The sequence below is a fragment of the Alligator sinensis genome, unplaced genomic scaffold (genome assembly GCF_000455745.1).
Source record: "Alligator sinensis unplaced genomic scaffold, ASM45574v1 scaffold109_1, whole genome shotgun sequence".
Lineage (NCBI taxonomy): Eukaryota > Metazoa > Chordata > Crocodylia > Alligatoridae > Alligator > Alligator sinensis.
In genome coordinates this window covers 444,769-462,996 of record NW_005841852.1, presented here as the reverse complement: position 1 = coordinate 462,996, position 18,228 = coordinate 444,769, and the positions used below count along the sequence as shown (strand labels likewise).

At 42.9% G+C, this 18,228-nt stretch overlaps 1 protein-coding gene across 6 annotated transcripts in view; it reads left to right on the top strand.

Moving 5' to 3' along the window:
* USP54 (ubiquitin specific peptidase 54) overlaps positions 1–18,222 on the top strand; it is a 213,092-nt gene extending 194,870 nt beyond the window's left edge. For 5 of the 6 annotated variants that reach the window (XM_006016260.3, XM_006016259.3, XM_025212555.1 and 2 more), the window contains 7 exons: positions 2,057–2,176; positions 3,325–3,514; positions 5,533–6,986; positions 12,028–12,146; positions 13,402–13,539; positions 16,386–16,572; positions 17,353–18,222. In XM_006016260.3, the coding sequence (XP_006016322.1) occupies positions 2,057–2,176; positions 3,325–3,514; positions 5,533–6,986; positions 12,028–12,146; positions 13,402–13,539; positions 16,386–16,572; positions 17,353–18,002 (2,858 nt within the window). In that variant the 3' untranslated portion in view covers positions 18,003–18,222. Of the gene's footprint in view, positions 1–2,056; positions 2,177–3,324; positions 3,515–5,532; positions 6,987–12,027; positions 12,147–13,401; positions 13,540–16,385; positions 16,573–17,352 lie in introns of those variants that run through there. The other variant, XM_025212576.1, reaches the window with a different exon arrangement.
* Positions 18,223–18,228: the final 6 nt, after the last annotated feature.

The window sequence follows — 18,228 nt, the reverse complement described above, 5'->3', positions numbered from 1 at the left end:
CCTACACAAAGAAGCTTAAGTTTAGAAAATTAAAATTTAGCCTCAGTTTTACGATGCTCAAAGGCCTCATGTTTTGACTGTGAAATGCTGCTGGGCTGACTTACCCATCTTCACCTTCAGATGAAGCAGATGCTTGTTCACAAGATTTTTGTGAAGCACTTGGAATGATGTATGCAAAACGTATGTCAAGGAGGCTTTTATTTTTTGAGGAGAAAAAATATTTTTTCATTCTCTGCTGTCATGATATGAAACAAACCAAATTAACAGTGTTTTGCTTGAATTGGTATATTGTCATGAGCACACTGTAGGCTGTCTAATAAATGGCACTAGAGTAAGCTTCTCCTTTGTCCCTCAATTATTGCCCAAAGAATTTTTGGTTATTCTTCCCCTCTTCTCAGATTCTTTCCCACATGCTGTTTCAGTGCTACGAAGGCTGCGGTACCATTGGGCTTTAACATTCCATTTGTCTCTTGTAGTGCAGAGCATGTGTGTCCAGTGGGTGAATTCATTTATACACTGCTGAATCAGATTATCATTTCCCATGCACCTCAGAGCAGTTTCAGATGGAAAGAGCGTACAAGTATATGAGGAGATGACTAAATAGAAATAGCTGGCATTTGACTTGTGGAGTGGAGGAGAGGGTCTCCTCCCACTTGCACATTGGGTTACTTGTACTATTACTCTGTAGATGTGACCTAACTTTAGGTAAGAGGTTCCTTGGCCATTCCCCGGGTTTCTCACCTCTCAAACTCTGGACAGATGATTTCTGGGAAAGGATCTGTGATCATGCAGCAGAGGTACAGGTACAACATGCTAAATGGTATTTGTACATACTATGTGCTATAATTTTCTTCTCATCACAGTAGATGGCGTGAGAATTCTTTTAGAGCATAGGAAGTTCTTTAACAAGCTGACCACTCACCTCCCCAAAATTGCATTTTGTCATAAAGATAAATTACTCCATCCTTGCGGTTAACAAACTTATGAATCAGAAATAATTACTTTAAGGCTGCTTGCAGGCATTAAAAAAAAAAAGGGAAAACAAAACAAAATGTGCTTTACCAAAAGAAGCAGCACATTACTTTGACCCAGCTCTGCAGCATCTGTATCGATCAGGCACTTCAGCAGGGTTTTTTGGTACTTACATCTAAAGTAGATTCAATCAGCTATTACATAGAAGCCCCAAGAAAGCCTCATTAAGCGCCCACTTGATATGGACATTGAGTGAGCCAGGTCCAACTAACACTCTGCCTCTCCTGGGACGTGCTGGACACGGCACAGAAGTACACCAAGTTTAAACTAAAGTGCCACTTTTTTTAAAAATGTCTGCAAGCAGCCTAAGAGACTGACGAAAGTTTAGTCACTGATGGTAATATTGCTGCTCCCAACACTGATTTAGCTTCTAGTTATCTTTGATTTTGTGTCTTTGGTGGGCAAATGCCAGAACAAACATTTATTGGAACTGAGATGCACCAAAGTTTGCTGTTACCAGGCTGTAAATTGAAAAGGACTTGATTGAAATCTGTGGATGCACCAATTTAACATAAGTTGCAATTTTAAATACAATACATGTAATTAAACTGATACAAACCTCTCTGTGAGGCTATTATTGTGATTTAAGACTACTTTAATTTTATTTAGGTAAATTTGAATTTCTAATGGACATAAACTGAAGTAAGTCTGGCTTAAAATGAAACACTATCACTGCTGTGTTTTGTATCAGTTTAACTAAATGCATTTTAAATAACATCTCATGTGAAAACAATGTGACTTGCCCTTATAGACACACCTTGAGAGTAGCTGCTGATCCACATCGTTCTCGGTACTTTTTATTTCTCTGACCAAGGTTGCTCTTCATCCTGGAGAGGTTTATAATATTGCAATAAATAGGCTTAAAAGAAGAGAAGAGTGCCTGGGAAAGATACAGCCTCTACAGGAGGTCTACTACATAAGACTGGCTGTACTTGAAGGTTTTGTGCTCTCAAATGGGAGGAGGAGGGTAGGAGGAAGATTTAAAAAAGAATGCAAATGAAATGAAGAGTGCTGCCCATTGCAGGGAGGAGTGATGGCTTTGAGAGGTCCATGCAGGAGGCAGACTCAATCTTTGAAGAGTCGCTACATCAGGAGCAGAAGGGGGATTGTGCTGCAGCTTTGGCTCTCTGTAACGAAGCTATATGTAAGTAACTCTAACCGCCTGAGCTATTGCGCTTTTGACAACTTACTAATGTTGCAGAACAGGTCTATAACATTGACTGGTCATCTGAATTCATCAGGTGGGAATATTGGGACTGGTGATTTCTAGCAGAATGCTGGGAGAAAGTACTTCCTCTTTCTAAGCACTCTTATTTCTGGATTTTAGTCTTGTTCTACTCTATCCCTCTCCTTTTTACTAGGATTCCCTTTGTGCTGCTGTTTCTAGTATGGCAGTAATGCCATTGGGAGGCTAGTGTGTTCTTAGTGCTAACTCGCGTATTTCAGCAAGCACCCACTCCTGCCCCTCTATCCCCTAAATATTTTTTTCCAATCGGTAGGCTATTTTCCAAAGGTGTTTAAGCCCCCAGTACAGCAGTAGGAAGGGAGCATGAGAGTCTCCCTCTTCCGTTACCAAAGTACAAAGTATGAACTATGCTATACTTACTCAGCTGTTAGGAGGAAGAGGCATCAACATGTTGAAGGGCTTAATGTGTGCTGTGAATTATAGAAATATGTGCTATTGCATTCTTTTATTTTAGTATTTTTCAATATTTTATATTTTGATTGGCTGGCTATCCCACTCCACCCTTCATTTTCCTCTGGCTGGTTAGTGAGGTTGCAAACAGAGCAGGTGGCAGCATGGATTTACAAAGGCAAAAACATGTTTGTAGAAACTGGCTTTTGAGTTACAAAATGAGAATCAGTACATAGCCCTCATGAAAGCTCTATTAGCTTGTGTTCCAGCTGGCTATGCCTTGGTGTCAAAACCTGTCCAGTTCCCATATACGTTAAGGGACCTCTTGGTATAGTGGATAAGGAAAAGCTTCATGGAAGACTAAGAAAGAAATGGCAGTTGGAGAGAGCCCATGTTAAGGGGATAAGAGGTTTGGCTAAAACTTAAATTTTTTTTCCAACTTCATTTTGGTTTAGTTTTAATTAACCTGTTTGGACACATGGCTAACTTGAATGTGCATTAAATGGAAATGAAAGCATCCCTGTGAACTCTTTTGTGGCAGTATTTGCATGGTCCATGTTTTATGTTCCTGCTGCATCTTTTTTTTTCTTTTTTTCCCCCCCGATTTTCTTCTTTTATTCTGTTTTTTGTTTCTGCTGTTTTCTTTTGCATTTTAGCTAAACTAAGACTTGCCATGCATGATGCCAGCTCTAGCACTCACAGCAGAGCCCTAGTCGATAAGAAGCTGCAAATCAGTATCCGAAAAGCACGGAGCCTACAGGATCGCATGCATCAACAGCCATCGCAGCAGCTGCCGCCGCCAACCTGCCACCCACCACAGGGGGGCACCATGACCCAATTTACAAGGTAGTCCGAGTGTATCGCAGTTAAACCAGGTCTGAGCTGTACCTCCCAGCAGCAAGGTCTGGAAAGAAATAGCTAATGAAATATTCCCCTGATTACTCAAGACCCTGTAGCATTCTTCTTGTTTCAGCTCTGCTCAGATCATTCTGCATTATCAGAGAGCCTTCTTCAGTGTGTCCTTGGTTTTAGTAGAATAGGTCTTTTTGTGTACAAAATCAAACTGTGGACTGTAGTAGGAGCTTTTAGAAACTGCTTCTGACAGGCTCACAGAACAGATGAGATCTCAGTGTTTTTATCACATCGGAGACCAACCAGGTTGGCAAGCAGGTGTTGGTATTGTCCCTGCGATTTGTAAGGAGTTACTCCCCATTCCTAAACAAGGCCTTTGCAGAGAGCAGCTCTGATTTGTCCAACTCCAGGGAGGCCATTCTGCCAGAGCTCTGCAGGGAGAGGATCATATCACCTGCCCCAGCCCCACTGTCTCTCTTCTGCAAGTCCTACATGAGTGACAAGGGATACCTCACCTCGTGCTGACTCTGCAGACCTCTCAGCTGGTGACTTCTGTGCCTGGACTCAACCTCTGCTTCCTTCCCTAACAGCCACAGATGCAAATGGGGAGGGGAGCTGGGTCTTTGATGACTTGTGCTTGAGGTGACTTGACAGTTGGATGCAAAGGGGTGTTCCCACCTGCTATATGTGCATCTGCTAATTGGCCTCTCCAGCTACATACTTTGCAGAATGAGATGGGCGAGGAGGGATGTGACCAGGCTCCAAACCTGCCCTGTTGGGAGGGGAAGGGGACATGGTCCAGCCCCACAGGTGAAGGGGTTGCAGCCTTGCCTGACCTATCTCTGACTGACTGCATGGGGCTTGGGGTTTGGGAATTTGGCAGGGGAAAATGTGGCCATATTGATGGCCACCACTCTATGCTTCCAAATTTCCTGACACATGTGGTGGGCCAGATGTGATGGCTCTGTGGGCCACACTTGGTCTGAGAGCTAGAGTTTGAGCACCCCTGTGCTAGCTGTATCTTTGTCATGGGAGCTTTGATTTTTAGGGTCAGTATGAAGAGACAGATTGCTAGGGTTGTGATCATTCAGTTGTCCTTTTGCCCTGTAAGAAATAATTATCCTAATTATCCAGCAGCCTTTAAATGAACAGTGTTGTCATTTAGTAGATTCTGATTAAGATTAACACACTACTTCAGTGAACAGTAAACGTTGCTTTGAGTGAGGAAGGAAGTTTTCAGTTTGGTTTCAGTTACCTGGACCATTCCTTACTGTCCAGATTGTTTCCCGTTCTCTGATTTTATTAATTTATTACTTTGTTTGCATGCTAAAATGCAAATTAAATGCAGAAGAAATGCAAAATGATCCACATGCTTTTATTTTACACAGAACAAATATGCAAAGTTGGTAATATATGTAAATACTACAGTTATTTATTGAATCCCAAAACTAAGAGGATAAGGACAAAGAGAACTAGTAAAAATATATTAATCCTAATCCTTCCCTTCCCAAAATTATTCCCTATTATTTGGAGATATAGAACGTTAGTAGAATGTTGTCTATTTGCATTAAATCATTAAGTCCTCTTGGATGTGTTGTCAGAATCGCTTCGCCACTAATCTTGGAAAGAGACTTGTAATATTTAGTTTAAAAGAGATTAATGTGACCACATATTGACACATTCAAGCCCTTTGCCAAACTACTTGGAGTGTTGTAAAACAGCATTACAAATTATAACTATTTGAAACTTTGTTATACAAAATTAATTCTTAAAACTAGTAATGAATCCAGTGTGTTATATGTGGGAGTCGGTTGTAAGGGAGAAAAAAAGACTGGAGGGAAAGGCGTAAAATGACTTATTTTTTAATTAACAAGAAATTCTTTGGGTGGGGATTTTGTATTGTGAAATGGTTTGAAGTAGATGTCATCAAATAGGAGCAAGTTCCACAGCTTAAGACTAAATTTTAAAAAAAGGGCCTATAAATGATTGGTTACCATTTCTGTGTATTTTAGTGAACAGACTGGCCCACTCCAAGTACTGCTGAGTCAGGAATTACCGCTGGAACCCAACAGAGAAGTGGAATATGGGTCCAGTTCTTTCTTCCATTCACCTGCTTCCTGCCATGAGTTGCACTCATCATTATATCCAGAGGCTTCCTCCCTGCCCCCTCCTGAAAGCAATCCACCAAACAGGACATCTCCAAACTTCCAGTCTGCTTCTGCTGATTTTGATGACCGAGCTCACTCTTTTCCCTATAGGCATGGGTTGGCTGAGAGACCCACAAAGATTAAGAATGATGCCCATCATGGTGTGGATTTTGATGGAGCCACAACCAAAGGGCTAGAAGACTATAGGGATTGCTGCAGCAGCAGCAGCAAGTTAAATGAAGTTCATGACATAACAGCTTCAGTCACAGCTCAGCATAAAATCAAATCTAATACAACAAACTCTGGGTCTTTGCCTACACTGTTTCCCTGTCCACATCCAGCACAAGCAGCATCTCCTGACAAAAGTGACCAACACAGTCCTTGCTTCACACTTGCAAGCTTTCCTGTGCAGCCCAGCATTGACCAGCTAGGGAGCTATCATTCCATGACTCCAGCTGCTTCACCCCCATTACTTCAGTGTCCCCTGGATCCTGTACAGACAGCAGATAAGTACTCCAGACCAAACAGCCATGAAACTTTACTGCACCCTCAGGATGAATTTGGAAAGATGGAGTCTTGCAAACCTGAGACCCGGACCACTAGAGGGCATGTTCGTTTCCTGGCAGAACAGTTTCAGAGAATGCATGGGGTCTGCAAAGAAGGTACTCATGAGAAAGGGTGGACTGCAGTAGTCTGTCAGGATGAGAAATCTCCACGACTAATGCAAGAATCCATCACCAATCTTTCACCCTCCGTCTATAGACAACAAATTCATCAAAGCCAAGAGAACAGAAGTTGGCCTTCTGAGAAGTCCCTCTCATCCTTGGATGTTAGGGATGGGTTAGTTTCCATGGAACGTTTTAGTGCCAAACACAGCTCTAAAAATCCTGGGTGTCACAATAAAGAGCAGTGTGGAAGAGGTGGGCAGAATGTAACAGGCTCTGCAATCTGCCAGGAAAAGCACACACATGAAAGAGGCATGAAACAGGTAAATGATGGAACTACTTCTGGCATGGTAGTGTCTCTGCCTGTGAATGACTGGGTGGATGATGTTAAAAGTTGTTACAGTTCTCAACTGGAGAGTAAGAATACCGAATGGCTTCTGGTGCCTATGAAGAATCCATCGCTTTCTGATAAGAGAAGAGTTAGAGATGACTTGGACAGGACCCCAATGCAGCTGCACCCACAGTGGAATCAGGACACAGAACAGGAGATCTCTGAGCTGGAATCCCTCTATCAGGCTAGTCTGCAAGCATCTCAAGTGAACAGGTCTGTGCTGGGAAGAAGGGACAGTGCCAGGCATCCACTAGGCCAATCAGGTGAGAATTCTGTAATTGCTTTACATCAGGGTAATATTTTATTCCTGAGCAAGATTTGAGCCTTGCTTGCACACAGTTCCTCCAGTGAAACTAAAGTTGTTTTGGGGTTTTTTTGTTTGTTTTCAAAACTCATTTAGTTAAATAGGTGCTTGTTACTTCAATTCAATTTACCAGTAGCTTATTTTTGTTTGTCTTTACTAATATAGATCTTAAGCTGAAAGACGCATGTGTCTTCACAACTGTACACCTTTTTTAATTGCTCTAAAAGCACACCTTTAGTTAAACTGGTGGACACTTGTGGGTAAAGAGATTTAGCTGGGCTGGAAGGTTTCAGATTTGACTATTATGGGCATCTAGGATGAAGGAAAGGCAGATTTCTGGTTTCTGTGATATATTTACAAACTGGGGTGTTAGATGCCTGGCAGATATTACATTTATAGTGTGATTTACTCATTAGTTGCAGCATAAAACACAACATTCTGCATGGTTGGCAAATTTATGGCACAATATGATGAACAGGCCACAAAGATGTTCCCCATTTTAATGTAGAACCTCTGTGTCTTGTTTGTATCATGCCCTATTTTGAATGTGGCATGCTGTAGTGGGGTGCATGGTATAGTCTTAAATGCCCCTTCATGGGGAGCCTATGGGCTGCCCAAAGATGGAGTTATTTAAAGCCACTCTGTGTAGTCCAACGCTGGGTATGCAGCAAGGGCAGCTGGTGACCCAGGCTCTCTGTTGCCTAGCTACCTGCACTGCAGCATGGGGTGCATGCAGCTGGGCATTAGAGAGCTTCCCAGTCTCTGGGTATATGCTTGCCATTCCAGGCCAGGGCATATGCAGCTGGGGCTGGGGATCCCCTATTTCTCTGGTGCACACTTCCACTGGGACCAAGGGCTCTTCCCACCTGATCCCTGGAGGCAGACCTCAGTCCCAGATCTGAGGCTGCTTCTTGCCTGATCTGCAAGAGCAGTCCTGATTCTGGGACCTGGGGTTGCTCTGCGCCCAGTCAGCAGGGGCAGCCCCAGATACTGGCTTCAGGACTTGGGTCTGCTCTCCACCCGTTGAAATGTGGGCCAATGTAGCCCAGCATCAGGGAACCAGTTCTGTAGTGCCAGGCTGCACCATTGGCACTGACACATGGGAGCTCAGCATGTAGGGCTATGCCAGGCTTCCCCATTCTGTGGTTGCATCATTGGGATCTGAGGAATTTTATCCCCATCCCAAAAGTCATGCATCCTGCTGTTCATGATCCCAATAGCATGATTATTTTAATGTCAGGGGCCTTAGGTTCATACTACTTATGTGTACATACAGACAGTTGCAGTATCTACACAAGATGCTTACTATGCAGTAGCTTGTTACTACTGCACAGTAGTGTTGCATGGCATGAACAGTGATGCACTGCTGCTGTGCATTACTAATGAGCTACTGCGCAGTCAGCATCACCAGGAAGCCGTGCGGGGACGGTATTGTACATGAACACCAGTTACTGCTCAGTCACTTAGTACTTGGGTATGCATGTACTAAATGACTGTGCAGTAACAACTGCGCAGTCAGCATCTCATGATATGTGGCCAGTGTGTCGCAACTTAAAAATTCAGAAAATCTCTCTTTTGACTGAAATCTTCTCTCTACCAGGAATGGATAGCAGTCAGTATAAATACAGTATACAAACATTTTGATTTGTTTTGCATTTTTTATCAACTGTTTTTTTTTCTCCAGGTAGTCTCTGTATGTTCCTGCTTGTGTCGCATCAAGATACCAGGTCACAAATTCTTAGAATCCTTTAACGAGCAGTGTGCATTGAAGTTTTTCACTTTTGCTTTTTCCTTCCCAGGGAGGATCCCTAGTCTTTGAGAAGGGAAGTGATCCTAACTATCCTCTCTTCTTTTTAATCTCCAAACTCACTAGCAAGTTCAGATCAGAGGTAGTGTCCTCGGTGCTTCCCTCATCACTTCTTTCTCTTCCCCTTCTGGTTCTTCAGGGGCCTTTTTTCATTAGTTTTAATTTAGGTAATCATGGTTTCTTAAGAAAAACAGGAAAGAGGATGATCTTATTGTATAGGCATTATTTGAACCCACAGAAGTGAGACAGCTACCTTGCACTTTAGCTAGGGTGGCCACTGAAGCATCCCCAGAATACAGGACATCTTCTTGGTGAGGGCTCAGGGAGCTCAGGGATGAAGCAGCGCCTCAGCTCTCCCTGTGCCTGTATGTGCAATGCATCTACAGCTCCTCACGCAGGTGCAGAGTGATCAGCACCTGGGATCCTCTACCTCCCTCCCTGGCTGGCTCAAAACCCAGCTCCTCCTGGCTGCGCACTGCCCAATGTCTAGGCACAGTCAATAGAATCACAAGAACAAATAATTGACATATATTTCCACCAATGCACTGAAAAACAGGACTTTTTGCAGTCTGTTCCTCATTCAGGGGGCAGAAACAGACAGGGGACAAAGGGTTTAAAAACAGGACGATCCAGTATAAAACAGGACCAATGATCACCCTAACTTTAGCTGATGTGCTTTTTAGGCCTAGCTGACTGTGCCTCTGTTCAAAAGTCAGGCATCAACTCTAATTAGCTCTGTGTCTGGCATGAACGACACCAAAGTTCATGGATCCATCTTGACTGCTCAGGTCCAGGTTCAGGGATCTTACATGGCTGACTCTAGAAGTCACTTGTCAGTGCAAATATTTTCAAGTTATTTTAGTCCAGTGGTGAGGACCTGCCACCTTGTTAGAGTGTTTATATATCCAGTGTGAATAACTTTGATGTCTCCAGATTGGTCAGAATGACATTTAGTCCAGTGCCTGCAGTTAAGGCCTTGTTCGCTCTGTGCTACATAAATGGAACCAACCCCTCTGGATTGATAATGTGTAGTGTGTGTGTTTACACACATATGCACGCACACACACACACACACACACACACCCCTTCACAAAACTGACTGAGTATCTGCAGTATACCTTGTGAGCCAGAACTCTTTTCAGGTTGCATTAAATGCCAAGGATTTAATGCCTTACTTGTCAGGGAATTCAGAATTGCCGGAGGTAAGGGGAAAAAAAGAGAGGGTACCAAATGCCATCTCAGCTGATTCTGTGCTCTTTGTAGCCAGTACTGAAGTCCTCAGATATATGTGCATTAGTGGAACTGCCAACAGTAGCCATTTCTAAAACCAGCACGCTTGAGACAACAGTCTTGCAGCGACTCCTTTCAGGCTTTGGTCTATGCATCTCAGATTCAGCTACCTAGCATATGTGAAAGGAGACCACTGCCAATAAAAGTGGTCATGCTTTGCCCTCTCTGCAGCACTAAGTGGTTTTATCAGTTGCCTGACTCACAATTATCTTTCTTGTCAAGGAATAGATTTTGGCCCATTGTAAAATGTGCATATTGTGTTCACTTTCAATCCTGCAAAGAAGGTCAGGTTATAGGAAAAGTTCCTTACCAGTGCAACCGGGTCACACTTTCATTAGCTGGAGCTGGAGCAACTGACAGACTTGTTACTGTCCTTTTTTAGAGGCCATGAACACCTGAGCCATAATCCCTTAGGACATTTGGCATGCTTTACTGTGAAAGACAAAGAAACGGGAGCTTTCTCTCTTGTTTTTTTGATGTGCTTTGCCATCTGAGATGGAGGTCTCAAGTGGGGAGGGGTGGGGAGGTCTTCTGCATCCATCTTTCTCAGGGAATTAATTTGTTTTTCCAAGCTTCAGTCACATCCTGGAAGTTGGATTCCATGTCTAGGATATCTACAGGCCTTAGATTTGGGCCACTCAGGCAATGGTTATATCTTTGGGCCTAGACACACAACACTTAACTCATTTTCGCAGGTGTAATTTATTTTTTGCTGGCCTTTTTGACTGGCGTAAAGGATAATGAAATCTAGAGGAGGCAGATAGTGAGATATTCTGGGTGATGAGCTTAAATAGGTAAAAACCTGTTTGCTTACAAATGGCTACTAAATAGCTTTGGGCACGCAATACCTAAACCCGTTTATTCCCTGGGGTAATTCTTTATTGGATTTAAGGAAGTTTATACAAGTACAGGGCCGGAATGCATTTGTATGGGGTTTTTTTTGGGTATTTTTTGTTTTTGGGGGGGGTTACTCCTTTTTTACACCCTTTTTTATTTTTTACACTCCTTTTTTACACCCTTAGAAAAGCTGATTTTGCCAGTGCAAAAGTGTTGTGTACAAGCCTTTTAAACTCCCTCCAAGTATTGGAGACATAAAGTGTGGAATTGAGGATCTTCTGTTACAGTTCAAAAGTTGCTCAGATGTATCAGCCCATGTATCTCAATCCATGATATGGAAGTTATTTCATCACCTGAAAATATTGAGAGATATACACTTTGGCCCAGCACAGTTTCCAGTAGCTTGCCTTTGCCTGTCCTGAATCACAGTTTTTCTAAAGCTGCTGCTTGAAATTCTACATTTTCTGTCAGCAGTTTTCCCTCTAATTTAAGGACTATTTAGGGAGGATAAGAGATTGCAGTCAGTATCTATATACTTGACTTGACATGTAGAATGGGCACTCATTTTTGGCAGTTCATCAATCATTAATGCTAGTATTTCTTAGCCTTCCTGAGGAGGGTAATCTATGTTTACTAAACCTCCCACAAATGGAAATGTGCAGAGGCCACTAGAAGAAAGAATGAAAGTTAGCTGGAATTCTTGGAGACGAGTCTCTCCATGTTCACGTGCCACATCTACCCTCCATGCTATTTTGTCACCTTTTGTTTCGTGTGTACTGAATTAAAGTGGTTGGGGCCAGTCTTTCTTTGAAACATTTAGAATCCCACATGAGAGCAAGGGAAGGGGAAGCAAGTATCTCCAGCAGACTCTGCACTAAAAGATTCTTGGTCCTGTAAGTGTCAATTTAGAGGCTAATTTAGAAGAACCTTTGGTTAGTAGTGTATATCCTTTGTTTATATATATAGTCCATTCATTTCTGCTTCAGGTAGGCTTGAGATCAGCGAGTGTGCCACTGATAGAGATTTTCATTTGGAATTTAATCCCACTACTTTATTTCTGTCCTAGTCTCTGCAAACGTAAATGCAAGGAAGTTGCATACTGCAGCTGGTATGGGTCTCTCGAAAACGCCGACAGCAGAGATTGAACGCAGCCTGTATGGATCCATTGTCTCTCCTGTTTCTAAGGTAGCACCACATTAAAGAATGTTGGAGGGTGAGGCCTATAAGGCTGTATCTATGTGGAGATGGAGGGATCAGTTATTTCAGCAGCAAAAGTAGTAATAAATGTCCATAGGAACGGCAGAGTGTTCATACATATTAAACATTAGAGAATGCTAGGTATAGACCTTTTCAAAATCCAACAATAAGTATAGGGATGATTTGGGATAAATGCTACGCTTGGACAGTAGTGTCATCTAAATTCTTTTCAGGGTCATGTAACCTCATAATTTAGGAGCTAGTGTCTTTAATTGTATTATTACAGACTGTAGGGAAGCATATCACATTATGAAAATGATATAAAATGTTTTATATTGCTTACTTTTGTGGTTTCCTTCTTCATGTTATATATCTACAGCTGTAGCATTGTCTTTGGTAAACTGTCACCTTGCACATTATGAAGCTACGAGGTTCAACTGAGTATTATGCACAGTATAATAACTGACATCTAGTATTCTTTGAGTGAGAGAGAGAAGTTAGGAGGAGCTACAGTGCATCGTAGGTTGTGATACTGTCTCCAAGACCTTGGGAATGTGTTCTATCTCCTTTTCGTAGTAGTCTAACAGTTTTAGCTCATACCATATGCTTTTCCTAAGACAAGACAATTGAATAATGAGCTGTAATATTTTAGTGCTTGTACCTCAAAGCATATGGGTACCTTTGGGTAAAAAAAAATTAAAGACTGATGTGTATGAACCTGAAAATAGAAAGGGAACTAATTTTCTATCCCAACAGAAAAGTAGATTTCCAACCTAATAATTCTGGACTTATCCAGATTTATGAAAAGACAGTTCCTTTGGCCCCTTCACTTCCCTTTTAGATTACATTTTGGCATGGTCATCATTTCCAACACTGCTTATCTGGGCTACCAAGAAGACATATGGGGCAGTAGTCAGTCCCTTGGCTAGATTCCTCCCACTGGAGGGCTGTAGATCCTCGCTTTAAGTGTTTACAGGATACTGAATTGTACTTGCGCAAATGTCAGTACATTATACTGTGGAAAACTAGTCATACAAATAGCATTTTAATAAGAAATTTTAAAAGTTTTATTTGCTTTAGTATCTTAAGTTAGTCTTGAATGAAGGAGTTTGAAAAGAAAAGATCAGCATATTTCATGAAGTTCATATAATTTATCACATTTTTATTGACCTCTTTCCCTAAACCACTGTATAGCACAGGACCCATGGAGAGACCTTTCTAAATGTAGTAATGTTGTTTGCAGGTCACATATACCAGAGACCACAGCGGGGAGCCAGAAGAGGAGATGTACAGTGCAGAGAATTTCCGTCGCATTGCTCGCAGTCTCAGTGGGACAGTCATCGCAAACAAAGAAGAGACCCTGGTCTCGTCTCATAGTTTTGTAAGTAGAATGATCAGTAGCATTATTAAGAGCGATCTTGGGGTGAGCAGATACCACCTAATTTATTTCTTCCTTTCCTGTATCCATCTTCTCTAGCAGCAGTTACTAAACAAGAAAGGCATACAATTGAAAAAAATTGATATTAGCTCAGAAGAGGAAAGCTTCTTCCCTAGCCACATTAGGGAAAGCTAAGAAGCAGCAGCACTGCCACACCTGTCCCCTCAAGAATTTTTTTTCTCCTCTTCTTTGAAAGGGCAGAAAAAAGATCATCACTTAGGTCAGTGTGGTTCTGCTTTTGAAGGGAAGGAAGAAAAATGCTGCATCTAATTACACCCAGTAATGTTCTCCTGCACATCCTCAAAAGTAGGCAATTTTCTGGAACTGCCAGTTTGAGAAGAACAGGAACAATTTGAACACACTGGTGTTTAATGGGGCAATTTCTTTGAAGAGGGGAAGCTTTGAGAGTATTCTTTAATGTGAACTATTAGTTTTGGTGTCTCCCCACCTCCACTTTCCATTGCCTATGTTTAGACTTCTCCAAAGGAAACCTAAGAACATTAGCTCTGTTTGAAAACAGCTGAACAAGGAGGATAGACAGGTCTGTTTGCAAAGTTATTGTTTGTCAAAGTTGAATGCCATAGCAGGACTCTAGGCAGACAAGGTTCCTTGGGTGAATTTGATATCTTTTATTAGACCAACCCAAATGGTTGGAGAATAGTTATTAAGCAAGCTTTCGGGTTCAAAAACCCTTCGTCAGGCTCAGGAAGCTGCAGCAGTTGGTGTGTGCTCTTCCTGGATGGAATGAAAAGTAAAGAAGCCAGGGGCTGGGCTGGGCTGGGCTGGGGAGTCAGTTGCCAGGCAGATTATAATGTATCAAAAATCCAATGTCTATGTTTAGTCCATGATCTCTAGTATCCAGCAGGTTGATGAAATGGAGCTCATAGGCTCGTCTCTGGGATGTGTTGTGTAAATTTCCCTTGAGGATCAGGACTGAGAGATTGGAGAGAGAGTGGCCCTCCTGTGAGAAATGTGCCCCCACCGGTAATTGGGTGTTTGTGTCTTTGATGGATTTCCGGTGTGCGTTCATTCTGGTGCGCAGTTGTTGTCTGGTCTCTCCTACATATCTTCCATCAGGGCATTTGGTGCATTGGATGAGGTATACTACATTCCTGGAGGTGCAGCTGTAAGATCCTGGGATGCTGATGGCTCTGTTGTGGGGTGTAGTAATAGTGGAGGTGGTGGAGATGTGGGGGCAGGTTTTGCATTTCTTGTCATGGCACGGTCTGGATCCTTTTGGTGTGTTCTGGGGTTGAGGAAGTTTGCTTCTGGTGATGAGGTTGGCGAGGTTCGGTGCTTGTCTGGCTCTTTCAAACGTGCGATCTATCTCTCTGGAGGAGTGTCCTTGCTGGGTGAAAGCCTTTTTAAGATTGGTGAGGTGGCAATCCCGGGTGTTCTCTTCAGTACAGATGCGGTGGTATCTGAGGGCTTGGCTGTATATCACTGCTTTTTTGGTGTGTTTTGGGTGATTGCTGGTTCTGTGCAGATATGTATGTTGGTCTGTGGGTTTCTTGTATACTGTGGTCTGTATTTTACCCTTCTGGATACTGATCCTTGTGTCTAAAAAGGGGATGTTGGTGTTGGAGTATTCTAAAGAAAGTTGGATGGAGGGATGGTGACTGTTGAATTTCTGGTGGAACTCAAGTAGAGATTCCAGGTTCTCACTCCAAATGATGAAGATGTCATCGATATATTGTAAGTACAGCAAGGGTTTGATGGTGCAGTTCTTGAGGAAGTCTTCTTCCAGGTGGCTCATAAAAAGGTTGGCATACTGTGGGGCCATTTTAGTGCCCATAGGGCACATTTCTCACAGGAGGGCCACTCTCTCTCCAATCTCTCAGTCCTGATCCTCAAGGGAAATTTACACAACACATCCCAGAGACGAGCCTATGAGCTCCATTTCATCAACCTGCTGGATACTAGAGATCATGGACTAAACATAGACATTGGATTTTTGATACATTATAATCTGCCTGGCAACTGACTCCCCAGCCCAGCCCAGCCCAGCCCAGCCCCTGGCTTCTTTACTTTTCATTCCATCCAGGAAGAGCACACACCAACTGCTGCAGCTTCCTGAGCCTGACGAAGGGTTTTTGAACCCGAAAGCTTGCTTAATAACTATTCTCCAACCATTTGGGTTGGTCTAATAAAAGATATCAAATTCACCCAAGGAACCTTGTCTGCCTATATCCTTAGACCAACACGGCTACAACCTAAACCCCTATAGCAGGACTCTGACTTTTGAGCTTTAGGCATTGTCTAAGCATACACATTTGGGTTTTTTTCCCTAAATCAGTCCAGTTAAACTGGTGCAAATCTGGGTGTATAGGTAGGGGTTCAGACAAATCTATCTTTTACTGCTGCAAAAGATTCAGCTACCCAGAACAGATACCCTATATCCTTGTGCAGCTCTTTTATAAAGCATGCTGGGTTCCAGTAGTGTACATCTTTGTGTTGTGTTGGGACAGCACCAACAGGGTTAAGTGGGAATGGGCCCATTTACTTTTTCTACTGCGAGATTATTCTGAAAAATGGGTATGTGAACCAAACTTTTGTGTCCCCCCCTTCCCACTCTGAGCCAAACGATTAGTCAACCCCCACCATTAAAACATTCACCAGATGAGTCTTCCAAAATGAATACTGTTACCTTGCATTTCTTTCTTTCACATACAGATGCATGTACTTGTTGTGGTGACTTATCCCTGTCATTGCCATGTTCACTTGATTCAGCTCAGCTCTGTTTAATCATCATTTGTGGGTTTTTTTCCCCTTTCTCATTTTGTCAAAAGGAAGCATCAGATATGAGGAGAATGCCAGTGGAAACCAGGCACCGCTCTTCCAGCTCTACTTCCCTTCCTTTTCCCCATGACCCTCCTGTGTTACCCTTTGATCCCCAGCACAACCCAACCTGGCCGCAGCACCTGTCCCATGACGTATTGATGCCTAGCATGGTGGGCAAGGCACATAGACCATCAGGTAATCACGGGGCTTTTTGCCCTCCTGCATGATCAGAAAAACTGTGTGCAGTTTTTACCCTGCTGTTTCTGAAGCACAGCTTCTCGGGCCTTGTCTGTCAATGATGCTTTTACACCTGCCTCAGTCTCTCCAGAAATTTGGACGGATAAATCTATCATTCTTTTTTCCCCTTTGCTATCCCTTCCAAACTGCTTTAATGTGTTGTGCTGAGTGACTACAACATAAAGGGATAATTTTTAAGTTGGAGGCTTGGCTGTTGATTGTTTAAATGTAATAATGCTTACATTATAGATGCACATAAAGAGGTATCTGGCCAGCAAAAATGACAGTGTAACCTCAAAGAACTGCTTCTGGAATTTACATTTTACTGTACTTAACTAGGTTGTTTGTCATTTTAAATAGTCTTATAATGTTACAGAAAAAAGGCTATGAGGGATTCACAAATTCCTTAGAGTTGTGCTCCACCTAGGTCTTGGTACCCTGAAATGTTCAGCTATTGAACCATTTTTATGAAGGGTGGATAGTAACTACCTGTGAAAGAGTTGGCTATAGGTACTATGTTCTATGAGACACATTCCTTCAAATTCCACTTTTTTGCACAGTCTCCTGGGATTATGATCCTAGCTGGAATTGACTAGTTTTTACTCATTCAAAATCCATATTACAAGAAATGTCCTGGTATAGGGCTGATTCAGTTTAACCTTTCCAGTCTGCAGGTGGGCCACCATTAGAGGCTTTGAGAGAAAAAAAAATAACTGAACAAACTCTTTCTTCCCCCAGGAGATCAGAAGAACATCCAGAAACTTCTGGTTATGCCTGACGGGGGTGAAACTTTCCAAGGTGAAGACCACACAGGTGTGGCACTGAGCTATGGAAGTCTCCCCTGCACACAGAAATGCCCCTCTGCCCAAGGGCAAAGGCCTCTTGATCAACGTTTAGGAGGTGGGGCATCAAGTCTCTCTGGCTGTTGGCTGCAGTTGAGCCACACTGCTAGACAAACAGTGACATTGCCAGATAAACAAAAAATGCACTTGGGATTTCCAGGCCAATCAGACAAGGGCTTACAGGAAGACTTCCTCCAGCAGCCCTTACAATATCAAATGCTAGAGTCTTATTCCATCAAGTGTAGACCACCATCCAGCACAGACTACAGCACCTTAAGAGCACCATGGGGGCTGCCTTGGAATTCTGGTCACCCTCAAGGTTGTCCTGTGCCACCTGCTCGTGCTAAGGTGCCAGGTCCAAAGAGGGTTGATATGCCCCCAGAAGAAGATTGGCGGCAGAACAGCTATACCCCGCAGCCAGGCGGAAGGAGAAAACTGCCAGTGCGTGTGGTGGATGGTGCTTTCTCTTCTGCTTCTGAAGCACGCCGAAATATCATAGCCCGAGTAGCAGCAGCTGCTGCCACCAGACAAAATAATGGCTGGTGAGGCCTTCTTCAAATCGGTGTGACCCCAACAATGATAAACTTCCCTGTGAACAGACCATCTGCACTGTAGCTGTTATGGAGGTGCTGTTTATTGTAAAGCAGCAAACTTTTTCAGTTGGTGTTTGTGCCAGTTCTGTTTTAAAATATAACTATACAGTATGTGGAAGCTAACTGCAATGTGTTTCTTTTCTGGTATTGCTGAATTGCTGTCTGTGGGGGAAGCTCTC